Source organism: Callithrix jacchus, chromosome 7 (assembly GCF_049354715.1).
Source record: "Callithrix jacchus isolate 240 chromosome 7, calJac240_pri, whole genome shotgun sequence".
Lineage (NCBI taxonomy): Eukaryota > Metazoa > Chordata > Mammalia > Primates > Cebidae > Callithrix > Callithrix jacchus.
In genome coordinates this window covers 63,515,224-63,539,149 of record NC_133508.1, presented here as the reverse complement: position 1 = coordinate 63,539,149, position 23,926 = coordinate 63,515,224, and the positions used below count along the sequence as shown (strand labels likewise).

Here is a 23,926-nt window from a genome sequence, read left to right as displayed (position 1 = left end):
TGATGTGACATGATCAGATGTATGTTTTAGAAAAGCTCTTGCAATTGTGGAAAATGCATTGAAGGGATGTGATTGGGGGCAGAAGAGTTTTACAGTTTTGCTAGGTGAGAAGGATTGAAAGATTTGTAGTGAGAATAGACAGGTATGGATTGGAAAAATACTAAGGAGATAGACTATAACAGTCAGTGACTAAATGGGATAGATGGTGCTGGAGCAGATTTAGCTTCCCAAATCTCTGGCTTAGACAGTGGGCAGGTGGATCTAATCACTGAGGCAGGAAAAGGAGAAAGGAGCAGGTTTGTCACATGGATGAAAGGGACGGGAGCTGGCAGATGTGCTGTGTTTAGGGGTCCATGGGACATCCAGAGCTGTCAAAGAAGCAGCTAGACTTTGGAGCTGGGTTAGTGCAGCTGGAGCCAAGGTCATGGGTAGGTGTCCATCAGGTCACAGAGGCTACGCGTGAAGCAGGATAGGAAAGTCCAGCCTTTCTAGGCTGATGCTCTCACAGATTCAGCATTTACACAGGATGCTGGAGACAAGAGGGACGCAGAGCCTTTGGTGTACAGGAAAATAATTCCAGCCAACACTTACTGATCTATGTCAAGTCATATGTAGGAAACAGCTCACGGGGTAGGGGTTGGAGGAACGAGTTATAAACGATGACAGTAGAGTGTACAGTCCCTGATGAAGGCACTAAGGAGCTGCCTCACACCTACAGTTAACGTGGGCCAATTGGACTGCATGCGATCAGCAAAAGAGGGGAGGAGCAATTTTTTTTTTTTTCTGAGACAAGTCTTGTTCTTGTCGCCCAGGATGGAGTGCAGTGGTGCATTCTCAGCTCACTACAACCTCTACCTCCCAGGTTCAAGCAGTTCTCCTGCCTCAGCCACCCAAGTAGCTAGGATTATAGGCACCCACCACCACACCCAGCTAATTTTTTGTATTTTTAGTAGAGACGGGGTTTCCCCATGTTGTCCAGGCTGGTCTCCAACTCTTGATCTCAGGTGATCTGCCTCCCTCATTGTCCCAAAGTGCTGGGATTACAGGCATGAGCCACCACGCCCAGCCTGCAATTTTTATATTTATTTTCTAGAGGCAGGGTCTTGCTTCTTTGCCCAGGCTGGAGTGCAGTGATGCAATCATAGCTTAATGCGAACTTGAACTCTTGGGCTCGTTATCCTCCCACCTCAGCCTCCAAAGTGCTGGAATTGCAGACGTGAGCCATCGCGCCCAGCTGGGAGGGGCAATTTATATTTAGTGGCAAAATCTTGGTTCACTGCAATCTCCACCTCCCAGGTTCAAGCGATTCTCCTGCCTCAGCCTCCCAAGTAGCTGGGACTACAGGCACACACCACCATGCCCAGCCAGTTGTATTTTTAGTAGAGACAGGGTTTCACCATGTTGGCCAAGATGGTCTTGATCTCCTGACTTCGTGACCCTCCCACCTTGGCCTCCCAAAATGCTGGGATTACAGGCCTGAGCCACCGTGCCCAGCCGTTTATTTTTTGAGAGTCTCACTCTGTTGCCCAGGCTGGAGTGCAATGGCGCAATCACAGCTCACTGCAGCCTCGACCTCTCTGGGCTCAAGTGATCCTCCCACCTCAGCCTCCTAAATGGCTAGGACTACAGACGTGTTCCACCACGGCCAGCTAATTTTTGTAGAGATGGGGTTTCACCATGCAGCCTAGTCTGGGAGGAGCAATTCAAATAGTGTAATATTTTGTACACCATACAGATGGCTCCCAACTTACGATGGTTCAACTTTATGATGTTGTGAAAGCTATATTCTTGAGTAGAAATCATACTTTGGGTACCTATTAACCATTCTTTCACTTTTAGTACAGTTTTGAATAAATTACATGAGATACTCAATACTTTATTATAAAATAGGCTTTGTGTTAGATGATTTTGCCCAACTGCAGGCTAATATAAGTGTTCTAAGAATGTTTAAGATAGGTGAGACTAAGCTATGATATGTGGTAGGTTAGATGTATTAAATGCATTTTCCACTTAAGATATTTTTGATTTAGGATGAGTTTATCAAAATGTAAATCCATCGTAAGTCAAGGAGCGTCTGTACATTACTTTATATGTTATATGGTATTTACATATATATACAGGATTTTTTTTTTTTTTGGGGGGGAGGAAGGCAGGAAGGAAGGGAAGAAGGACGGTAGGGAGGAAGGAAGGGAGGAAGCGGGGAGGGAGGGAGGGAGGGAGGGAAGGGAAGAAAGGAAATCAAGCAATGAAAGAGACATTGCCGACCTGGATCTAGAGGTTTATAAGTTGATTTCTTCTTTATTGAGAGAAGGAAAGAAAAAAATAATAATAAGTAAAGGAGAGGAAGAAAGAGGAAGAGAAAGAGGGAGAGTAAATGGAAATATTGCTTTATTTTGAAAAAAATTGGGTATTAATAATGGCCAATCAATGTTTCATTTAAACTTATGGGTAGGTGTGATGTGGTATTGACAAGAATGTATATTTTGTGTATTTGAAGTGGAGAGCTCTATAAATATTTATTAAGTTTACTTGTTCTGGATCTGAGTTCGAGTCCTTGATATCCTTATTAATTTTCTGTCTCATTGAATCTAAGTCTCCTATCTGGGTGTTAGGATCGTTAGCTCTTGTTGTTGCATTGATCCTTTTACCACTATATCTTTGTTGCTTTAAAATCTATTTTATCCGATACAAGAATTGCAACTCCTGCTTTTTATTTATTTATTATTTATTTTTGCTCTCCATTTGGTTGGTAAATCTTTCTCCATCCCTTTGTTTTGAGTCTTTGTGTATCCTTGCATGTGAAACAGGTCTGGATGTAACATGCCGTTGGGTTTTGGCTGTGTCTTTTGATTGGGAATTTAGTCAATTTAAATTTAGGGTTACTGCCATTTGATGTTGACTGGCTGTTTTATCCATTTGTTGGTGTAAATTCTTCTTTATGTTGGTGCTCTTTACTTTTTGGTGTATTTTTAGAAAGGCTAATACTGGTTGTTTCTTTCTGTGTGTAATGCTTCTTTCAGAAGCTCTTGTAAAGCAGGCCTGGTGGTAATAAAATCTCTGAGTTCTTGCTTGTTCATAAAAGATTTTATTTTTCCTTCAGTTGTGAAGCTTAGTTTGGCTGGATATGAAATTCTGGGCTGAAGGTTCTGTTCTTTGAGGATGTTGAATATTGGCCCCCACTCTCTTCTGGCCTGTAGAGTTTCTGCCGAGAGATCTGCTGTAAGTCTGATAGGCTTGCCTTTGTGGGTTATCTGACCTTTCTCTCTGGCTGCCCTTAGTATCCTCTCCTTCGTTTCAACCCTGGTGAATCTAACGATTATGTGCCTTGGGGTTGCTCTTCTTGAGGAATATCTTTGTGGTGTTCTCTGTATTACCTGAATGTTGACCTGCTTTGCTAGTTTAGGAAAATTTTCCTGAATAATATCCTGAAGGGTATTTTCCAGCTTGGATTCATTCTCTCCGTCGCATTCAGGTACACCTATCAAACGTAAATTTGGTCTTTTCACATAGTCCCACATTTCTTGGAGACTTTGCTCATTCCTTTTTATCCTTTTTTCTCTAATCTTTTCTTCACATTTTATTTCATTAAGTTGGACTTTGACCTCTGATATCCCTTCTTCTGCTTGAACAATTCGAGTGTTTAAACCTGTGCATACTTCTCGGAGTTCCTGTATTGTATTCTTCAGTTCCATTAATTCACTCATACTCCTCTCTAAGTTGTCTATTCTCAATAGGATTTCATCAAACCTTTTTTTCAAAGTTCCTAGTTTCTCTACATTGGGCTACAACATGTTCTTTTAACTCACCGAAGTTTGTTATTATCCATTCCTTGAAGAGTGATTCTGTCATCAGGAGGCGCTCGTTCTCCATCAAGCCTTGTTCCATTGTTGATGTGGAACTGTGATCATCTTTAGAGGGGGAGGCGTTCTGACTTTGAGTATTCTCAGCTTTTTTACGCTGGTTTCTTCCCGTCATTGTAAATTTATCCTCCTGTTGTCTTTGAAGTTACCAACTTTCAGATTAGGTCTCTTGAGTGGACGTCCAGGTTGTTAGTTCCCAGGGCCAGAGCAGCGGCGTTAAAACTGATGGTGCTTTTCTGCCCAGGATTCTCCTGTCGGGCTTCCTTTCTGTGTCCGTAGTAGGCGACTCTGCCTTCCCGGGGCTCCAAACCTCGGTCAGAAGGGGAACCGGTCTCGTTTACTCTGCGCCGAGCGCTGCCGTGCCGAGGTGCCGGCAGAACCGCTGCACCGACCACGAGGGTCGCGCTGGCGACTCGTGTGTTTCCACTACTGGGGGATCTTCTGCTCCGTGAGCGACCAGACTTTGTCTGAAAGTGTGGCATCCTCTAGTTCTCCGCGCCTTCCCTGAGAGCTGCAATCCTGGGATGTTAGCGATCGGCCATCTTGGATCGTTCTCTATATACAGGATTCTCTATTCACAAAACCATGCATGCTTCATTTAACAAATAATTTAAGGAATTTTCAGGCATATTTTTAACCATATACATTTGTGCTGATTTTAGGTTCTGCCTGACCCCCTTAAGGTTCAACTGCTCTCTGTAAGAGAGTAGGGACTGATATAAAGAAGGGAGTGGTCAGCTCTGCTGAAGGGGAGATGGGTAAGAAAAGCTTCATGGAGGCCGGGTGCAGTGGCTCACCCCTGTAATCCCAGCACTTTGGGAGGCTGCGGCGGGCAGATCACGAGGTCAAGATCGAGACCATCCTGGTCAACATGGTGAAACCCCATCTCTACTAAAATACAAAACAATTAGCTGGGTGTGGTGGTGTGCGCCTGTAGTCCCAGCTACTTAGGAGGCTGAGGCAGGGGAATCGCTTGAACCCAGGTGTAGAGGATGCCGTGAACTGAGATTGTTCTGCTGCACTACAGCCTAGGCAACTGAGCAAGACTCTCTGTCTCAATAAAAAAAAAGAAAAGCTTCATGGAGGCATGGCATGTGAATTGCATCTTATTTCTTTTTTTTTTTTTTTGAGACGGAGTTTCGCTCTTGTTACCCAGGCTGGAGTGCAATGGCATGATCTCGGCTCACCGCAACCTCCGCCTCCTGGGTTCAGGCAATTCTCCTGCCTCAGCCTCTTGAGTAGCTGGGATTACAGGCACGTGCCACCATGTGCAGCTAATTTTTTGTATTTTTAGTAGAGACGGGGTTTCACCATGTTGACCAGGATGGTCTCCATCTCTTGACCTCGTGATCCACCCACCTCAGCCTCCCAAAGTGCTGGGATTACAGGCTTGAGCCACCGCGCCCAGCGAGTTGCATCATTTTAAAGTGAGGGTTAGCCAGTGTAATGAAGAAGGAAAGGGAATTCAGGTTAAAGAGAATTATATGCAAAGGCGTAGGGATTCAGAGTTGTCACAGGTTTCGAGGGTTGCAAATAAGATGGCATGGGCCAAGTGTAATGGCTTCACGCCTGTAATTCCAACACTTTGGGAGGCAAAGGTGGGTCCCAAAGGAGGATCACTCAAGGCCAGGCAACAGGGGCTCTGAGAGTGACAGGCCCAAGGTCCTTCTCCCGGGATGGGTTGGAAGAAGTGTTCAAACCTTGGTTTTGCTGGTGTAGAATCTCAATTTCTGACTTTGGAGTCATTTTGAACAGCCATGGCTTCCTAACATAGCCAACCTAGCCATGGGCAACCCTTGTCTACTTGTCAAACCCCAGACCCAGACATTGTCAAGATTTGAACCCCTGGGTCTGGATCCAGAGCATGTGCCATAACACAGCATTGGAAGATTAGCACTGTCCAGTCCTTTGATCCTCAGCAGTGTGTGGAAGAGGAAAATAGCGGAGCATTTGAGTCTGGATGTTTCTGGAGGCTTCTCATACTCAATCCCTGTAATTATGTGGAAGAGAGGGATGGACATGGTTGGAGGGTAGGCATTAGCGGAGGTCAGATCCTGCCCAGACCAGCTCCCCATCCTCTGCCTATGCTATCAGCCTTGACACACCCTTCCTCAGCACACTGGGCATCCAGGAGAAGTACCTGGCACCCTCGGACCAGTCGGTGGAGCAGGAAGCCATGCAGCTATAGCAACAAGGTGGACTCTGGAGAGCAGGATGCATAACCCAGCACTGGGAAAGTGGAAGCTCCTGGCTGCAGAAAGTACAGGCTGCAGACCCAAGAGCAAGTCCTCCCAGCCAGAGCTGGCGGGTTGGCAAGGGGACGCTCAGCTCTGCAAAGGACTTCTGGCCAAAAGCCAGACATGGGACCAAGCAGAACACCCACCTTGCTGTCAGTGGTGTCCGTGAGCTCTGGGACCTGCCACCAGAAAGTTGAGCACTGGTCCAACTCAGGCTGTGATGGAATGCGCTATAATACAGGAGTCTTTTCTACTTTTTGTGACTTCCAAACTTTTCTTGAATCCTCCAGGCCCTTGGGTAAGAATGAGGGAATGTTACCTTCCCTTGGAATAATCAGTATTTCCCCAAAGCATAGGATTCATCATAGTAGAGGATTCACATTCAGTCTCCAGTCATGTGTTTTTATTGATCTTCAGTTTTTGGCTTTGAGGTTTGTTTGTTTTTTAAAAGATGGGGTCTCGCTATATGGCCCAGGACAGACTCAAACTCCTGGGCTCAAGTGATCCTCCCACCTCAGCCTCCTTAGTAGCTGGGACTACAGATGCAAGCCACCAGGTCCCCAAATCTTCAGTTTTATCAGAGTCTCAAGTTTCAGCTTTCACAGACAACACTTCCCAGCTAGACCTTTATTAATGTTTTATATTCATTGTATTTGTTTTAGGGTTTTATTCTATTTTTGGCAAGTGTTAACTAGTTTTCCATTTACAGTAGTGACTAAAAGTTTACAAAAATGAAATACAAGGCTGGCTGCACTGACTCACGCCTGTAAGCCCAACACTTTGGGAGGCCAAGGCAGGCAGATTACTTGAGGCCAGGAGTTCGAGACCAGCCTGACCAACGTGGTGAAACCCATCTCTATCAAAAAATACAAAAATTAGCTGGGTGCAGTACCTGCAGTACTAGCTACTCGGGAGGCTAAGACAGGAGCATCACTTGAACCCGGTAGGCGGACCACCTGAAGTGAGGAGATCAAGACCAGCCTGGCCAACATAGTGAAATCCACACCTCTACTAAAAAAGCAAAATTAGCTGGGCGTAGTGGTGCACGCCTAGAATCCCAGCTACTAGGGAGGCTGAGTCAGGAGAATTGCTTGAATCTGTGAGGTGGAGGTTGCAGTGAGCCAAACTGTGCCCCTATACTTCAGCCTGGGCGATGGAGCAAGACTCCGTCTCAAAAAAAATAAGTTCTGTAAAGAAAAATGTTAATATAATTTGGCAGTTGCTATGGAAGTATGGCAAAAATTAAGAGGGATTGAAGTTTTCTTTGCTCTTCTTGCAGCTGGTTGGAGTCTGTTTATATTTCAACCAGTAGGTGGCGCCCCAGCCTTATTTTTTGCAGTTGTCACTTGGCAGAAGGAGCAGGACTGATGGCCTGGGAAAGACTGTTACGCCAAGTCTTATATGCATACATTTGAAGTTTTTTGTTTTTGAGACAGTCTCACTCTGTCGTCCAGGCCAGAGTGCAGTAGCACAGTCTTGGCTCACTGCAACCTCCGCCTCCAGGGTTCAAGCGATTCTCCTGCTTCAGCCTCCTGAGTAGCTGGGACTACAGGTGCATACTACCATACCCGTCTAATTTTTTGTACTTTTAGTAGAGATAGGGTTTCACCATGTTAGCCAGGATGGTCTTGATCTCCTGACGTCATGATCTGCCAGCCTCTGCTTTCCAAAATGCTGGGATTACAGGCATAAACCACCATGCCCAGCCTGCATTTGGACTTTTTTTTTTTTTTTTGAGATGGAGTCTCACTCTGTCTCCCAGGCTGGGGCTCAACAGCACAATCTTGGCTCACCACAATCTTTGCCTCCCAGGTTCAAGCAATTCTTCTGCCTCAGCCTCCCAAGTAGCTGGGATTATAGGTGCCTGCCACCACACCCAGCTAATTTCTGTATTTTTAGTAGAGACAGGGTTTCACCATCTTGGCCAGGATGGTCTCCATCTCTTGACCTCATGATCTCCCTGCCTCAGCCTCCCAAAGTGCTGGGATTACAGACATGAGCCACCGCCCCAGCTGGACTTTTTTTTTGAGATGGAGTTTCACTCTTCTTTCCCAGGCTGGAGTACAATGGCATGATCTCGGCTCACCACACCCTCCGCCTCCCAGCTTCAAGTGATTCTCCTGCCTCAATCTCCAGAGTAGCTGGGATTACAGGCATGTGCCACCATGCCCTGCTAATTTTGTATTTTTAGTAGAGTTGGGGTTTCTCCATGTTGGTCAGGCTGGTCTTGAATTCCCGACCACAGGTGATCCGTCCGCCTCGGCCTCCTAAAGTGCTGGGATTATAGGCATGAGCCAGCATGTCCAGCCTGGACTTTTTAACACATATGAAGTTGTTGGTTTTTTGGAGTGCTTCCACATACATAATCCTCATTAGAGATGGACAAGATGGGGAAAATTAATAAGCCATTACCCACGCTACAGTGAGAAAGTAGAAAGATGAGGGGTTTGAACTTCGGTCAGCCTGGCTCTCTCATAACCCATTTGCTGACTACATTGTGAGTGTCCCTCCTTTGGTATACTTATTGGTGAAAAGTCACAGCCCTTGTCCCACAGGTTTTGCAACCAATCAGGAGAAGGAAACAAGGCACCTATAAAGTACTACTCAATCATAGTTCACCGGTGGTATGGGCAGCTGGCAAATTCATTTTAGTGACATCTGTTCTGAAACAGCATTGAAATAGGACTGTGCTTTGCTTTCTGCTTTTGGCAGCCAGAGCCAAAGGCAGATGAATGAAAGACTTTGAGGAGGCTACTTTGGCTGGAACAGTATGAAAGCAACCTCAACTCCCACGCCTGGCTCCGTAGGATCTAATAACTGGGTGCTGCTTCCCAGCCTCTTTCATCTGAGAAGTTCAAAGTACCTCACCCCTATTAACACCCCACAGAGTAGGTAGGAAGTACTAGTAGAGCATGCCAGGGAAACTGAGGCCAGGAGGCATAGCCTGGGGCTAGCTGTGAATCACCTGTGGGTCCTGGAGCCCAGGAATCCTGACGCCCAGGCTACTGGACAAATCCTTCATCAGGGCATGAGGGTGGGTGCTGTGCTTTTGAAAACAGTACCAATGGCTATGGCCATGGGTTTTAACGCTTGCCCATCACGGAGGCCCCGGCTATCACCAAAACAAGCCAGACACTGAAGGCATCCTTTACAACTTTATGACCTCATACACAAACACCTTCAGCATTTATTTTCTGCAGCCATGGAGTAGAGATGGGTGGAAATAATCCAAAGCCTTTATTTTCAGGCCATGGTTTGACACCAAGGGTATTTTCTTCCCTAATAAATGTAGCTTCTTTCTACCTTCCACTGGCAGCAAAATGATTTTCTGTTCTCTGCATATCCTGAGGGGATGGAGAAGAGACAGCACAATGCAGGAAGGAAGATGTCTGGGCTCCAACTGAGGCCTGTTCGGTGTGAAATGTCTAAGGTAGAAGAAAGACCATTCTCCAGTATGGCTGGCATGTGGCAGTCATCTGAAGATTTTTATTTTGAGATGGAGTTTTGCTCTTGTTGCCCAGGCTGTAGTGCAATGGCACATTCTCAACACACCGCAACCTCCGCCTCCTGGGTTCAAGCAATTCTCCTGTCTCAGCCTTCTAGATAGCTGAGATTACAGTCATGTGCCACCACATCTGGCTAATTTTTTGTATTTTTAGTAGAGACGGGGTTTCCCCGTGTTGGTCAGGATGGTTTCAAACTCTTGACCTCATGATCCACCCACTTCAGCCTCCCAAAGTGCTGGGATTACAGGCGTGAGCCATTGCACCCAGCCTATTTTTTCATTTCCTAATAAATATAGGAAAGTAAAAAACTTAGAAAATGAAAAGAGAAGGCCAGGCACTGTCACTCACGCCTGTAATCTTGGGGCTTTGGGTGGCCAAGGTGGGCAGATCACCTGAGGTCAGGGGTTCAAGACAAGCTTGGCCAACATGGCAAAAACCCGTCTCTACTAAAAATACAAAAAAGTTAGCAGAGCATGGTGGCACACACCTATAATTCTGGCTACTCAGGAGGCTGAGGCAGGAGAATCACTTGAACCCGGGAAGTGGGAGGTTTCAATGAGCTGAGATTGTGCCATTCATTGCACTGCAGCCTGGGCAACAAGAATGAAAGTCTGTCTCAAATCAAAAAAAAAAAAAAAATGAGAAAATGAGTCACCCAGAATCCCATAACAGAAACTTTTATGCAGTCATCTGTTTAAAAGAAAAATAAAATTTATATTCAAATGTATATTTTGTGTATTTTTTGTCTCACTTCTGTAGACACCTGGAGATATTTTGTGTATTCTTTCAGTCTTTTTCTTTTTTTTTGAGACAGAGTTTCACTCTTGTTACCCAGGCTGGAGTGCAATGGTGCGATCTCGGCTCACCACATCCTCCGCCTCCTGGGTTCAGGCAATTCTCCCGCCTCAGCCTCCTGAGTAGCTGGGATTACAGGCACACACCACCATGTCCAACTAATTTTTTGTATTTTTAGTAGAGACGGGGTTTCACCATGTTGACCAGGATGGTCTCGATCTCTTGACCTCGTGATCCACCCACCTGGGCCTCCCAAAGTGCTGGGATTACAGGCTTGAGCCACCACACCCGGCCCAGTCTTATTTTTGTGTACCTAGGGGTGGATATTGCATTTATATAAGTGAAATATTTTATAATTGTGTCGTATCCTGCCCTTTTCAGTTTATACCATTCCATGTAATAAATAGAATTCCTATAATTTCAGCACATTGGGAGGCTGAAGTGGGAGGATTGCTCGAGCCAGGAGTTGGAGGCTGCAGTAAGCTATGATTGTGCCACTGCACTCTAGCCTGGGCAACAGGGTGAGACCCTGTCTCAATCAAGTAAATAACCTTTTATTTATTATTTTTCCTCTTTTTTTTTTTAATTTTAACAGGCAGGGGAAGTAAATAACCTTTCTAATGTTACCATGGTAATAGTCCATGGTTCGGCTATAACATTGTTCACCTATCCATACTCCCATGATTAGCCTACTACTAGGCTACAAGTCGTCACCAATTTGCACTTTTGTAAATAGTGTGGTGATTAACATCCTCGTACCCAAATCATTGTCTGAGTCTGAATTTAACTTAGGAGATAGTCCTAGAAGTGAAATAACTGACACGTTCCAGGTTCTGGATTCATGTGGCCAAAATGCTTTCCAAAAACGGTTCCACTTTACATCTCACTGAAATCGTTCTCATCTCCAGACCTCACTTGACAACTTTTTTTTTCTTGACAATTCTATGCAACACCTGGAGGGAGGAAACCCCCTCTGAATGCCTTAGAAGGGACCTTCCTGGTCCTCCTTACTAACCACCGACATAGGTTATATGCATTTCTTGGCTGTGAATTGGGGACCTCAACAATTATAAGATAGTGTAGAATTGAGAGAACTTAGCAGGGACCATAGGTAATTGGAAAGGTTTCCAGCCTGACAGAGGCTTAGGAGTGAGGGTGAGTCCCTAAAGCCCACAGAGCTGAAGCTCATCCAGTCTGCCTGGATTAGCAAAACACTCACCCGCTGGTGGCTGAGAATATAGGAAGTATGGTCCCATTAGGAGCTGTGGGAAAGAGAAAGGGAAGGTTGATTTGAAGAATTATCTGTCCCTTGTCTCAAGAATCCCTAGTCGGGAGGGGAGTGGCTTCAGACCCACCCAAGCACTATTAAGACCCACGCCAATTTTGAAAGTAGTGAAAAGGCCCAATTATCCCAGAATCCTGGAGGGAATTTTTTTTTTTTTTTTTGAGACAGAGTCTTGAGCAATCTCGGCTCACGGCAACATCCACCTCCTGGGTTCAAGTGATTCTTCCACCTCAGCCTCCTGAGTAGCTGGGACCACAGGCGAGTGCCACCATGCCTGGCTAATTTTTGTATTTTTAGTAGAGACGGGGTTTCACCATGTTGGCCAGGATAGTCTCAATCTCTTGACCTCATAATCTGCCCACCTCGGCCTCTCAAAGTGCTGGGATTACAGGCGTGAGCCACCGCGCCCAGCCGGGAAATTCTCTAGCAAAACACTAGTCCCCTCCTCTCTCTCTTCTCTTGTCTCTGGCTTTTGAGCCTTTACTTACCCAGCCTGATCTGGGCTGTTCACTCTCTTTTCTTGTCCCATTTAGAAGGAGGTGCAGCACATACCTCCATTGCATCAGGCCTGCCAAAGACAGGGAAAGCCATGTGCCTCATTTCAAGCCCACTGTGACCTTGTCTGGCTAGGGATCTAAATCCAGGCAGCCCGAGAAGCCCAGGTGGGCTAAGACAGGGGCCATGAAGGGATGGGGTGGGGATTTAGAAGCCAATTGAGGTGGAAAAGGACACTATTGGTGTAAAATGCTCTGGATGAGAATACACAGCAAGGGTCTTTTTTTTTTTTCTCCTCATTCTAAAACTCTGAAGCAGTTGTGGAGGAGGAACATGAGAGGCCCCTTCACAGCCATCACAGCCATGCCAAATAAACATGAAATCTTTTTTTTTTTGCCGAGCGTGGTGGCTCACGCCTGTAATCCAAGCACTTTGGAGGCCAAGGCGGGTGGATCATCTGAGGTCGGGAGTTCAAGACCAGCCTGACCAACATGGTGAAACTCCGTCTTAAAAAAGAAAAAAAAAAAAAATGTTGAGATAGGATCTCACAGTCTCACCCAGGCTCACTGCAACCTTCACCTTCTGGACTCAAGCCATTTCCCACCTCAGCCTGCTGAGTAGCTGGGACTATAGGCCCATGCCACCATGCCTGGCTAATTTTTGTATTTTTTGTAGAGATGGGGTTTCGCTGTCTTGCCCAGGCTGGTCTCGAATTTTTGAGCTCAAGCTATCCTCCTGCCTTGGCCTCCCAGAGTGCTGGAATTATAAGCATGGGCACCCGGCCAAATGTGAAGTCTAACACAGTGTGCTTGCCATGTAAATTTAGCTTCCTGGAATGTCCTCTAGTGCCTCCCTTTGCACTGAATTGTCACCTCCAAGTTCTTCCTGTATATTAATCCCGGAGCCCACATTGCTTTGTGGAGTCAGAAGCAGCAAAGAATGGAGATTGGGACATGGGTTAAGATTTTTCTCAACTTTAGCCAGGCATGGTGGCTCAGGCCTGTAATCCCAGTACTTTGGGAGGCTGAGGCGGGTGGATCACGAGGTCAGGAGATTGAGACCATCCTGGTCAACATGGTGAAACCCCATCTCTACTAAAATACAAAAAAATTAGCCGAGCATGGTGGCGTGCACCTGTAGTCCCAGCTACTCAGGAGGCTGAGGCAGGGGAATCGCTTGAACCTGGGAGGCAGAGGATGCCTTGAGCCGAGATCGTGCCACTGCACTATAGCATGGGTGACAGAGCAAGACTTTATCTCAAATAAATAAATAAATAAAAATTTCTCAACTCATAAATCATACAATCTCAGTAATCTCAGAGGTCACATAATTTTTTTTTTCCAAGATGAAGTCTCACTCTGTTGCCAGGCTGGAATGCAGTGATGTGATCTCGGCTCACTGCAATCTCTACCACCTGGGTTCGAGCAATTCCCTGCCTCAGCCTCCTGAGTAGCTGGGACTACAGGCATGCACCACCACGCCTGGCTAATTTTTAGTATTTTAGTAGAGACAGGGTTTCACTATGTTGGCCAGGATGGTCTCGATCTCCTGACCTCGTGATCTGCCCTCCTCAGCCTCCCAAAGTGCTGGGATTACAGGTGTAAACCACAGTGCCCAGCATTTTTTTGTTTTTTTAATAGAGGTGGGGTCTCGCTATGTTACCCAGGCTGGTCTCAAATTCCTGGGCTCTAGCAACTGCCTACCTCGGCCTCCCAAAGTGCTGGGATTACAGGTGTGACCCACCTCACCTGGTTACATAATATTTTTTGGAGCTAAAAGTCACTGGAAATCTCAGATTAGCTTTACTCTAGAGGAGAAAAGGTAGAAAATGTCTCCCTGCCTTTTTTCTTTCAATAAATATTTATTGAATACCATAATATGTATTCAATGCTGTACCTAGCCACTGATTTGAAGACTTGATGCTTTTCAGTCCTGGATTTCACTCTTTTATTTCTAGACAAAGGATTAAATTTTCCAGAGAGCTGTGAGGAGAAGATCGGGTGGAAATAAGAGATGAGTCAGCCTCTGACACCCCCAGGGTGACATACCTGTCTGCTGCCCCCACAGACATTCCTGGCTCCTGACTCAGAGGGTAGGTGGGTCTAGGGGGTTCTGAGGGGTGGAGGACCTTCCTTGCAGAAACCTGCCTTTTCCACTCCCCACATAGCAGGGATGGGGTGGACCCTGTGAACAGGGTGAAGAATTTAAAGGAACTAAGAGTGGAATCAGGTAAAGAAAACCTAAACTTGGTGAGTGAGCCTGGAAATCGGTCCAGTTCAGTCTTTTCTTAAGACAATTATTTTCTGCCAGAACTAGGGTGGAGTTAGAGGAGAGTAAGAAGAAGGCTTTTTTTAAATTTTAATTGTATTTATTTATTTTTTGGAGACAGAGTCTTGCTCTGTTGCCCAGGCTGGAGTGCAGTGGTGCAATCTCAGCTCACTGCAACCTCCGCCTCCTGGTTCAAGTGAGTCCCCTGTCTCAGCTTCCTGAGTAGCTGGCACTATAGGTGTGCACCACGACACCTTGCTAATTTTTGTATTTTTAGTAGAGACAAGGTTTTACCATGTGGCTAGGCTGGTCTCAAACTCCTGATCTCAAGTGATACGCCCACCTTGGCCTCCCAAAGTGCTGCGATTACAGGCATAAGCCACCACACCCAGCCAGAAGAAGACTTTCTTGATTCTCACAAAGTCTAAGATAGTAGCAGGGCAGCATAGGATAATGTAGCACTTTTTTTTCCCCTTTCATTCTTTTTTTTTTTTATACATAGTCTTGCTCTTGTTGCCGAGGCTGGAGTGCAATGGCACAATCTCAGCTAACTGCAACCTCCACCTCTCGGGTTCAAGTAGTTCTCCTGTCTCAGCCTCCTAAGTAGCTGGGATTATAGGCACCCACCACCACTTTTTTGAGACGGAGTTTCACTCTTGTTGCCTAGGCTAGAGTGCAATGGCGTGATCTCGGCTCACCACAATGCTCTGCCTCCCAGGGTCAAGGGATTCTCCTGCCTTAGTCTCCTGAGTAGCTGGGACTACAGGCATGTGCCACCACACCTGGCTAATTTTGTATTTTTAGTAGAGACAGGGTTTCTCCATGTTGGTCAGGCTGGTCTTGAACTCTTGACCTCAGGTGATCCACCCACCTCAGCCTCCCAAAGTGCTGGGATTACCAGTGTAAGCCACTGCATCTGGCAGGCATTTTTTGTATTTTTTAGTAAAGATGGAGTTTCACCATGCTGGCCAAGCTGGTCTCAAACTGATTGACCTCAGGTGATCCACCAGCCTTGGCCTCCCAAAGTTCTGGGATTACAGGCGTGAGCCACTGAACCTGGCCAAATGTAATATTTTTAAACTTGTAGAACTCTGATATACAAAACTGACACGTGTGGCTGTTTTAGGCAAGATATATGGAAAGAGGAAATTTTGACCCCTTGGCTCCTGCCCCATGGCAGCTTCTGGGAAACCTTCTGAACGCAGTTTGAAAACAACTATTGTAGTTTAAAAATCATGAGACTGGCTGGGCACAGTGGCTCACACCTGTAATCCCAGCACTTCGGGAGGCCGAGGTGGCTGGATCACCTAAGGTCAGGAGTTTGAGACCAGCCTGACCAATATGGTGAAACCCCATATCTACCAAAAAAAAAAAAACCACACACACACACACACACACACACACACACACACGTGTCTATATCTCTCACACAAAAATTAGCCGGGCATGGTGGCACATGCCTATAATCCCAGGTACTTGGGAGGCTGAGACAAGAGAATCACTTGAACCTTGGAGGTGAAGGTTGCAGTGAGCCAAGATCTCGCCACTGCACTCCAGCCTCAGTGACAGAGCAACTCTGTCTCAAAAAAAAAAAAAAAAATCGTGGGGCTTAGAGTCAGACCCTGTTCCACTCCCAGCACATGAGTAGTTATATAACCTTGATTATTAGGTTATTTGGCTGCTCTGAGCTTCAGTCTTCATTTGTAAAACAAAAGTAATAACATGTATTACTCTGAGGATTAAGGTATGAAAGTGCCCGGCACATGCTTGTCATCTTGCCCCTGCTGATCTGCTGATACTGTAGTCTGTTCTCTAGGAAGAAGCAGAAATGGGATACTGTTGGTCAGAAGAGCAAACCTTGATGCAAGCCTCTGGACATCTGGACGCTGTGTGTGTGTGTAAAATGGAGACGGGGGAATGTACCTTGCTTTTCTGGAAGGAGCCACAGAACTAGCCTTGATGCAAGCCTCTGGATATCGTGTGTGTGAGTGTGTGTGTGTGTGTGTGTGTGAGAGAGAGAGAGGAGAGAGAGAGAGAGAGAGAGAGAGAGAGAGAGAGAGAGAGAGAGAGAGAGAGAGAGATGGAGGCAAGGAAGAATACCTTGCTTTTCTGGAAGGAGGCACAGTGGCCTTGGCTTTGCTGGGGTTCCTGGCTGGTTCTGAGAAAGTAGTCTTGGCCTCCATCACCTACTCCTGTGGATTCTACAGAGGCATTTGGATTTGGCCTTCTGAACTATACATAACAGAGGGAAGAGTAGATAGCTGTACTAGATAACTTTAGGTTGCACATTTTCTCCATACCACTCAAAATCTTGCGAAAAGATATTTGCCAGCACTGGGAGGTAATCTGGCAATATAGAAAAGATAGAGCTGGCTGGGCACAGTGGCTCATGCCAGTAGTCCCAGCACTTTGGTCAGGCTGGTCTTGAACTCTTGACCTCAGGTGATCCAAGGCAGGTGGATCACCTGAGGTCAAGAGTTCAAGACCAGCCTGACCAACATGGAGAAACCCCGTCTCTACTAAAAAATACAAAATTAGCCAGGCATGGTGGTGTATGCCTGTAATCCCGGCTACTCGGGAAGCTGAGGCAGGAGAATCGCTTCAACCGGGGAGGCTGAGACTGCACCATTGTACTCCAGTCTGGGCAACAAGAGCAAAACTCCGTCTCAAAAAAAAAGGAAAAGAAGAGAAAAGACAGGGCTACGGTCACTTGAACCTGTGTCTGCCCAATCTGTGGACAGTCCTTCTTCATCCCAGGACCAGCTTGTATTTCCATTTCCATAACGATCTGGAACTAAACCTGGTTACGAGACATTTGAAAGGGTAGCTTTAAACCCAAGTTCTGGCCAGGTGCAGTGGCTCACACCTGTAATCCCAACACTTTAGGAGACTGAGGGTGGACCAGTTTGGACAATATAGCGAGACCCTGGCTCTACAAAAAAGTTTTTAAAAATTAGCCAGACACAGTGGCACACATCTATAGTCCCAGCTACTCGGGAGACTGAGGCCAGGGGATTGCTTGAGCACAGTTTGAGGCTCCAGTGAGCTGTGATCATGCCAGTGCACTCCAGCTTGGGTAACAGAGCGAGACCCTGTCTCAAAGATAAAAATAAAAAATATATACAAGTTGAGCCGCGGGCGAGAGCGGCCGAGTCCCCGCCCCCGCCACTTCCGGTCCCGCCGCCGGGAGCCGGTGCCGCTGTGAGGGACAGCATCTCGCAGCAGCCTCCCCGGCCGGGCGTGGTATTGGGCGCCCGGCCTGCCTCACCTGTCTCGGGGAGCCCAGGGTAAAGGCAGCAGTAATGCTAACGCTAGCAGCAAACTGAAACGTGACGATGGTCTCAAATGGTCCCGGATGGCAGCCACAGCATCCGGCTCCACTCGGAAGGTTTCTGCAAGAGACAAATTGCTTGTTAAAGAGGTTGCAGAACTTGAAGCTAATTTACCTTGTACATGTAAAGTGCATTTTCCTGATCCAAACAAGCTTCATTGTTTCCAGCTAACAGTAACCCCAGAAGAGAGTTACTACCAGGGTGGAAAATTTCAGTTTGAAAATGCGTACAACATGGTGCCTCCCAAAGTGAAATGCCTGACCAAGATCTGGTACTCCAGCATCACAGAGACAGGGGAAATACGTCTGAGTTTACTGAGAGTACATTCGATTGACGGCACTGGCTAGGCTCCCACAAGAACATTAAAGGATGTTGTTTGGGGATTAAACTCTGTGTTTACTGATCTTTTGAATTTTGATGATCCACTGAGTATTGAAGCTGCAGAACATCATTTGCAGGACAAGAAGGACTTCTGGAATAAAGTGGACGACTACATCAAGCCTTCCAGGCGATAAAAGGGGACGATTGCAGGCCCATGGACTGTGTTACAGTTTGTCGCTAACGTGAAACGGCAAGAGGTAGCCCCGTCTCCCGTCCTCATGCTCCCTCTCAGTCCTCTGGATTGCCTCAGTCCTGTTACCATGTTGCCCTGAAGACGACCATCTTCATGTCTGCTCATTGTGGTTGGAGAATTCAACATAAATACAGGAAGAAAAAATGTTTGGGCTTCTGAAGAGTTGTCTGCTTACCTTAACATGTTTACTTTTTGAACTTGTACTGTATAGGCTATTGGTAAAATTCTTTAAAAAATTGTAATGAACTCAAAATTGAGGCCAGAGCTTGCTTTCCCTTTTCCCAAACAAAACTGGTTTCTGCACAAGGGACGCTAATGATGTGTTCAGTGTAATTCGAAGATTCCAGTAAGATACCTGCTACAAGCTGTGATTGGATGCAAAATCTCTTAGCTTCTTTCACGAATGTTGGCCCTGCCTAGATGTTGCGAAGCTTCCCAGAATGCATAGTCATTCACTGTAGATCTCTTATTGAAATGCTTATTTTATTTAATGTAAGTATATATTTGAACAGATTTGTAATTTGTACAATTTAATGATTTAATGATTTTTTTCTATTCTAGTGTGTGTGTGTGTGTGTGTGTCTCCAAGTTTTGAGCACTTTCCTGCGGGAGTCACTGTGGGAAAAAAGGAGGAATAATGGGACAAAGGTACCATCCTCCAGGAGCTCTCTGAGGAGATGAGAATTAAATCCAGGATAGCTGCAAACCCAGAGGTAGGATCAAGTAGATATGAAATCACCGGGCACGGTGGCTCACGCCTGTAATCCCAGCACTTTGGGAGGCCAAGGCGGGCGAATCACAAGGTCAAGAGATCGAGACCATCCTGGTCAACATGGTGAAACCCCATCTCTACTAAAAATACAAAAAATTAGCTGGGCATGGTGGCTCGTGCCTGTAGTCCCAGCTACTCAGGAGGCTGAGGGAGGAGAATTGCCTGAACCCAGGAGGCGGAGGTTGCGGTGAGCTGAGATTGTGCCATTGCACTCCAGCCTGGGTGACAAGAGCAAAACTCCATCTCAAAAAAAATAAAAATAAAAAAGTAGATATGAAATCAGAACTGAAAAAATGTACCTACATAATGGAAAGTGTTTGTAAAACAGCATATCCAAAGCTCTGTTCATGTGTTAAAGGGAGCGGCTAGCCTAGTTGTGCCCTGGAGACAGGCTTTGAAATTTGGAGAAGGGGCCAGCCACAGTGGCTCATGCCTGTAATCCCAGGACTTTGGGAGGCCAAGGCAGGCGAATCACTTGAGGTCAGGAGTTCAAGACCAGCCTTGCCAACATGGTGAAACCCCCATCTCTACTAAAAATACAAAAAAAAAAAAAATTCGCTGAGGGTGGTGGTGGGCGCCTATGATCCCAGCTATTTGGGAGGCTGAGACACAGAATCACTTGAACCTGGGAGGCGGAGGTTGCAGTGAGCCTAGATCGTGCCACTGCACTCCAGCCTGGGAAACAGCGAGACTCCATCTCAAAAAAAAAAAAAAAGAAAGAAATTTGGAAAAGGTTAAAAGAACGTGATCAAGTGGAGGGGCAATGGGAAGGGAAGAAATTTCCAGTGGAACAGCATTCTTACCTGCTTTTTCTTCTGGGACAGATTTTTAAATTAAGATATAATTCATGTACCATAAAGTTCACCCTTTAAAAAAAAAAAAGATGGAATTTCACCATGTTGATCAGACTGGTCTTGAACTCCTGACCTCAGTTGATCCGACTGCCTCTGCCTCCCAAAGTGCTGGGATTACAGGCGTGAGCCACCACGCCCAGCCTTTTTTTTAAGTTCATACTTTTAAAGTGTAAAATTCAGTCTTTTTAGTATATTCACAAAGTTGTGCAATATCTATTTAAAATCTAGAACATTTCATTACCCCGAAATAAACTCTGTACCCATTAGCAGTGGGATGGAAACTTTTTTTTTTTTTTGAGACACCATCTCATTCCATTGCCTAGGCTGGAGTGCAGTGGCGGGATCATGGCTCACTGCAACCTCCGCCTCCCAGGTTCAAGTGGTTCTCCAGCCTCAGCCTCCTGAGTAGCTGGGATTACAGGTGCCCACCACCACACCTCGCTATTTTTTGTACTGTTAGTAGAGACAGAGTTTCCCCATGTTGGCCAGGATGGTCTTGAACTCCTGACCTCAGGTGATCCACCTGCCTCAGCCTCCCAAAGTGCTGGGATTACAGGCGTGAGCCACCTTGCCCAGCCTTTTTTTTTTTTTGACACAGAGTTTTGCTCTTGTTGCCCATGCTAGAATGCAATGGTGCAATCTCAGCTCACAGCAATCTCCGCCTCCCAGGTTCAAGTGATTCTCCTGCCTCAGCCTCCTGAGTAGCTGGGATTACAGGCATGTGCCAACACACCCAGCTAATTTTGTATTTTTAGTAGAGACAGGGTTTCTTCATCTTGGTCAGGCTGGTCTCAAAATCCCGACATCAGGTGATCCGCCCGCCTCAGCCTCCCAAAGTGCTGGGATTACAGGCGTGAGTTACCTCACCCAGTGCCTTTTCTTTTTTTTGGATCACTCTGTCATCCAGGCTGGAGTGGCAGTGGCACAATCTTGGCTCACTGCAACCTCTGCCTCCCAGGTTCAAGCAATTCTTCTACCTCAGCCTCCAGAGTAGCTGGGGCTACAGGCAACTGCGGCCATGTCCAGCTAATTTTTGTATTTTTAGTAGCAATGGGGTTTTGCCATGTTGGCCAGGCTGGTCTCAAACTCCTGGCATCAAGTGATCTGCCTGCCTCACCCTGCAAAGTGCTAGGATTACAGATGTGAGCCACTGCATCTGGCCTTGAAAATTTTCAAATATCAAATCTAGGCCAGGAAAAGATGGCAAGAAATGCTCACCAAGAGATTAAAAAAAAAAAAGTCATGGACAAAAAGGTTTGGGATCCTTGTGGTCCCTATGTACCTACTGTGTACAACTATTATATACCATTAAAAACTAAACATTAAAAAGGAAAAGAGCCTAGACATGGTGGCTCATGCCTGTAATCTCAGCAGTTTGGGAGGCTGAGGTGGGTGGATTGTTTGAGCTGAGGAGTTCAAGATCCACCTGGGCTGGCTCAAGCCTGTAATCCCAGCACTTTGGGAGGCCGAGGCGGGTGGATCACAAGGTCAAGAGATCAAGACCATTCTGGTCAACATGGTGAAACCCCGTCTCTACTAATAATACAAAAAAAAATTAGCTGGGCATGGTGGCGCGTGCCTGTAATCCCAGCTACTCAGGAGGCTGAGGCAGGAGAATTGCCTGAACCCAGAAGGCAGAGGTTGCGGTGAGCCGAGATCGTGCCATTGCACTCCAGCCTGGGTTACAAGAGCGAAACTCCGTCTCAAAAAAAAAAAAAAAAAAAGATCCACCTGGGCAACATGGTGAAATTCTGTCTCTACAAAAAATATAACAATTAGCCAAGCATGATGGTACACACCTGCAGTGCCAGCTACTTGAGGGGCTGAGGTGGGAGGATAGCTTGAATCTGGGAAGTCGAGGCTGCAGTAAACCGAGATCATGGCACTGCACTCCAGCCTGGGTAACAAAGTAAGACCCTGTCTCTAAAAAAAAAAAAAAAAAAAAAAAAGAAGCTGGTGCCTAAACCAGCTCACATTTAGCCCTAGTAAATGTCTAATTAGAGATCTAAATCAGCATCTGGTTTAAAATCCTTCAACACCAACACACTACCTTAGGGCAGCTCACTTCTCCCCATAAGGGGCAACCATGAGTGGTCCAGAGCTAACAGGCTAAAGTCAGAGGCTGAGAGAAAAGAAAGAAGTTCCTTTCTCAGGACCTAGCCCATTAATAGAGAGTCACCAGACCTGTCTGGTGGGAGAAATCAGGTCACCTCCAGAGCTGAGTAGAGTTACTTGCCCTGCTTAGAGTCTCTGGTTTGGAGCCTTGAAACCTGACACACCTCCAGGAAAGGAAGGGAGAAAACGGGACCCAGAAGGCATCAGAGTGGTCCTGCCAGCTTCCCCTGTAGAAGCAGTTCTGACAAAGCCCTTTCATTCTGAGTCCCAAGCTTGGACCCTGGGGACCTGATGAGGCTGGACTCAGCTCCCTCCATCTTGCCAGGTGGAGGAGTGACCACCTGATGTAAGTTCAGCATTCTCCGGGGGCTCAGCAGCTGTGCAGGTCAGCTTTGGCAGTACACATTCCTGTAAAAGGAGGCTCACTCCTGTAATCCCAGCACTTTGGAGGCCGAGGTGGGTGGATCACCTGAGGTCACGAGTTCAAAACCAGCCTGGCCAATATGGTGAAACCTTGTCTCTACTAAAAATACAAAAACATTAGCTGGGTGTGGTGGCAGGCGCCTGTAATCCCGGCTACTCTAGAGGCTGAGGCCGGAGAATTGCTTGAACCCAGGAGGAGGAGGTTGCAGTGAACTGAAATCGCACCACTGCACTCCAGCCCCTCAGGACTGGGCCCACCTTATGATTCTACTTTGTACATAAAATGCTGGCCAAATCCTAGACTTACTGATGCTGGAAGAATTCTTTAACAGCTGACATTTGAGGCTGGGTGCAGTGGCTCAAGCCTGTAACCCTAGCACTCTGGGAGGCGAGGCAGGGGGATCACTTGAGCCCAGGAGTTTGAGACCAGCATGCCCAACATGGTGAAACCTCATATCTACTAAAAATAAAATAAAAAATTAGCTGGGTGTGGCGGCTGGCTTCTAGCTCGAGGTTGCTGTGAGCTGAGATTGTGCCACTGTCATTCCTGGGCAACAGAGCCAGACCCTGTCTAAAAAAAAAAAAAAGCCAGGCAACGTAGCTCACTCCTGTAATCCAGCACTTTGGGAGGTCTAGGCGGGCAGATCATCTGAGGTCAGTAGTTCAAGACCAGCCTGACCAATATGGTGAAACCCCGTCTCTATTAAAAATACAAAAATATTAGCTGGGTGTGGTGGCCAGCACCTGTAATCCCAGCTACTCGGGAAGCTAAGGCAGGAAAATCACTTGAACTCCAGCCTGGGCAACAGAGGGAGACTGTGTCTCAAAAAAAAAAAAAGCTAACATTTCTTCATTTGTTGAGCCTGTCCTATGGGTTACTTAACAGCAACTAAACACTCCCCCTGTTTATAAATGAGGGCACAAAGGTAAGCAAAGAGTCTTGGCCAAGGCAGGCTGGGAGTCAAACCCGGGCGGTTTGAATCCAGAACCCCAAATGTTCACTCTTGTGTTAGCCAAATCCAATCCCCTTATGATTCAAGAGGGAAACTGAGGCCCAGGTAAGTATAACGGCTTTTCCAAGGTCGCACAGCCAGCCAAACCTCTCGGAGACCGGTCCAGGGCTGTCTGGACTCCGGAGTGTGATGAGGATACCTTGGCATCCTTTTTCCAGCAGACCCCGCCCAGGCCCAGCTGGGTGAGCTGACTCAACGGGCGGGCACTGAGTTTTCCGATCCTGCCCCATCCCGCTGCTCTAGAGGGAGTCCCGCTCTCGCGCCGGACGGGTGGTAACTTGCCTAAGTGAAACCGGCAAAGCGCCGCCCCTAGGCGCTCAGCGGGCTGCTGCGGCGCTGCTCAGACAGTTCAGCTAGTCGATGCGTCAGCTAGGCCTGGCTGGCCGCGGGAAGACTC

General features: G+C 46.7%; 2 protein-coding genes across 6 annotated transcripts in view; one reads left to right on the top strand and one right to left on the bottom strand.

Moving 5' to 3' along the window:
* The window catches only part of GPN2 (GPN-loop GTPase 2), a 15,831-nt gene extending 5,501 nt beyond the window's left edge, over positions 1–10,330 (top strand). For both annotated transcript variants that reach the window (XM_035308294.3, XM_035308293.3), the window contains exon 5: positions 5,976–10,330. In XM_035308294.3, coding sequence (XP_035164185.3) covers positions 5,976–6,048 — 73 coding nt within the window. In that variant the 3' untranslated portion in view covers positions 6,049–10,330. The remainder of the gene's footprint in view (positions 1–5,975) is intronic.
* Positions 2,278–23,926, bottom strand: LOC118155372 (uncharacterized). Of its 4 annotated transcripts, none has more exons than XR_013519885.1 (4): positions 23,812–23,926; positions 17,715–17,838; positions 11,618–11,660; positions 2,278–4,431 (listed from the first exon to the last, which is right to left on the bottom strand). XR_013519885.1 is itself a non-coding variant. In XM_078330832.1 (4 exons), the coding sequence occupies exons 1-4, from the start codon at positions 23,674–23,676 to the stop codon at positions 9,377–9,379; spliced, it is 321 nt and encodes a 106-aa protein (XP_078186958.1). In that variant the 5' UTR covers positions 23,677–23,778; the 3' UTR covers positions 7,749–9,376. The 4 variants fall into 4 exon arrangements, 2 of the variants coding, with proteins under 2 accessions (XP_078186958.1, XP_078186959.1); XM_078330832.1 differs by lacking the exons at positions 2,278–4,431; positions 23,812–23,926 and adding exons at positions 7,749–9,522; positions 23,669–23,778; XR_013519886.1 differs by lacking the exons at positions 2,278–4,431; positions 11,618–11,660 and adding an exon at positions 11,669–12,251.

Excerpts from the sequence above, each read along its gene's own strand:
- LOC118155372 (XM_078330832.1), bottom strand. Across the intron at positions 11,661-17,714 it reads CCCTGGGCTCCCCGAGACAG|CTCCTAATGGGACCATACTT; the intron begins GTGAGGCAGGCC and ends TCTTTCCCACAG. Across the intron at positions 9,523-11,617 it reads ATATTCTCAGCCACCAGCGG|ACATTTCACACCGAACAGGC; the intron begins GTGAGTGTTTTG and ends CTTCTACCTTAG.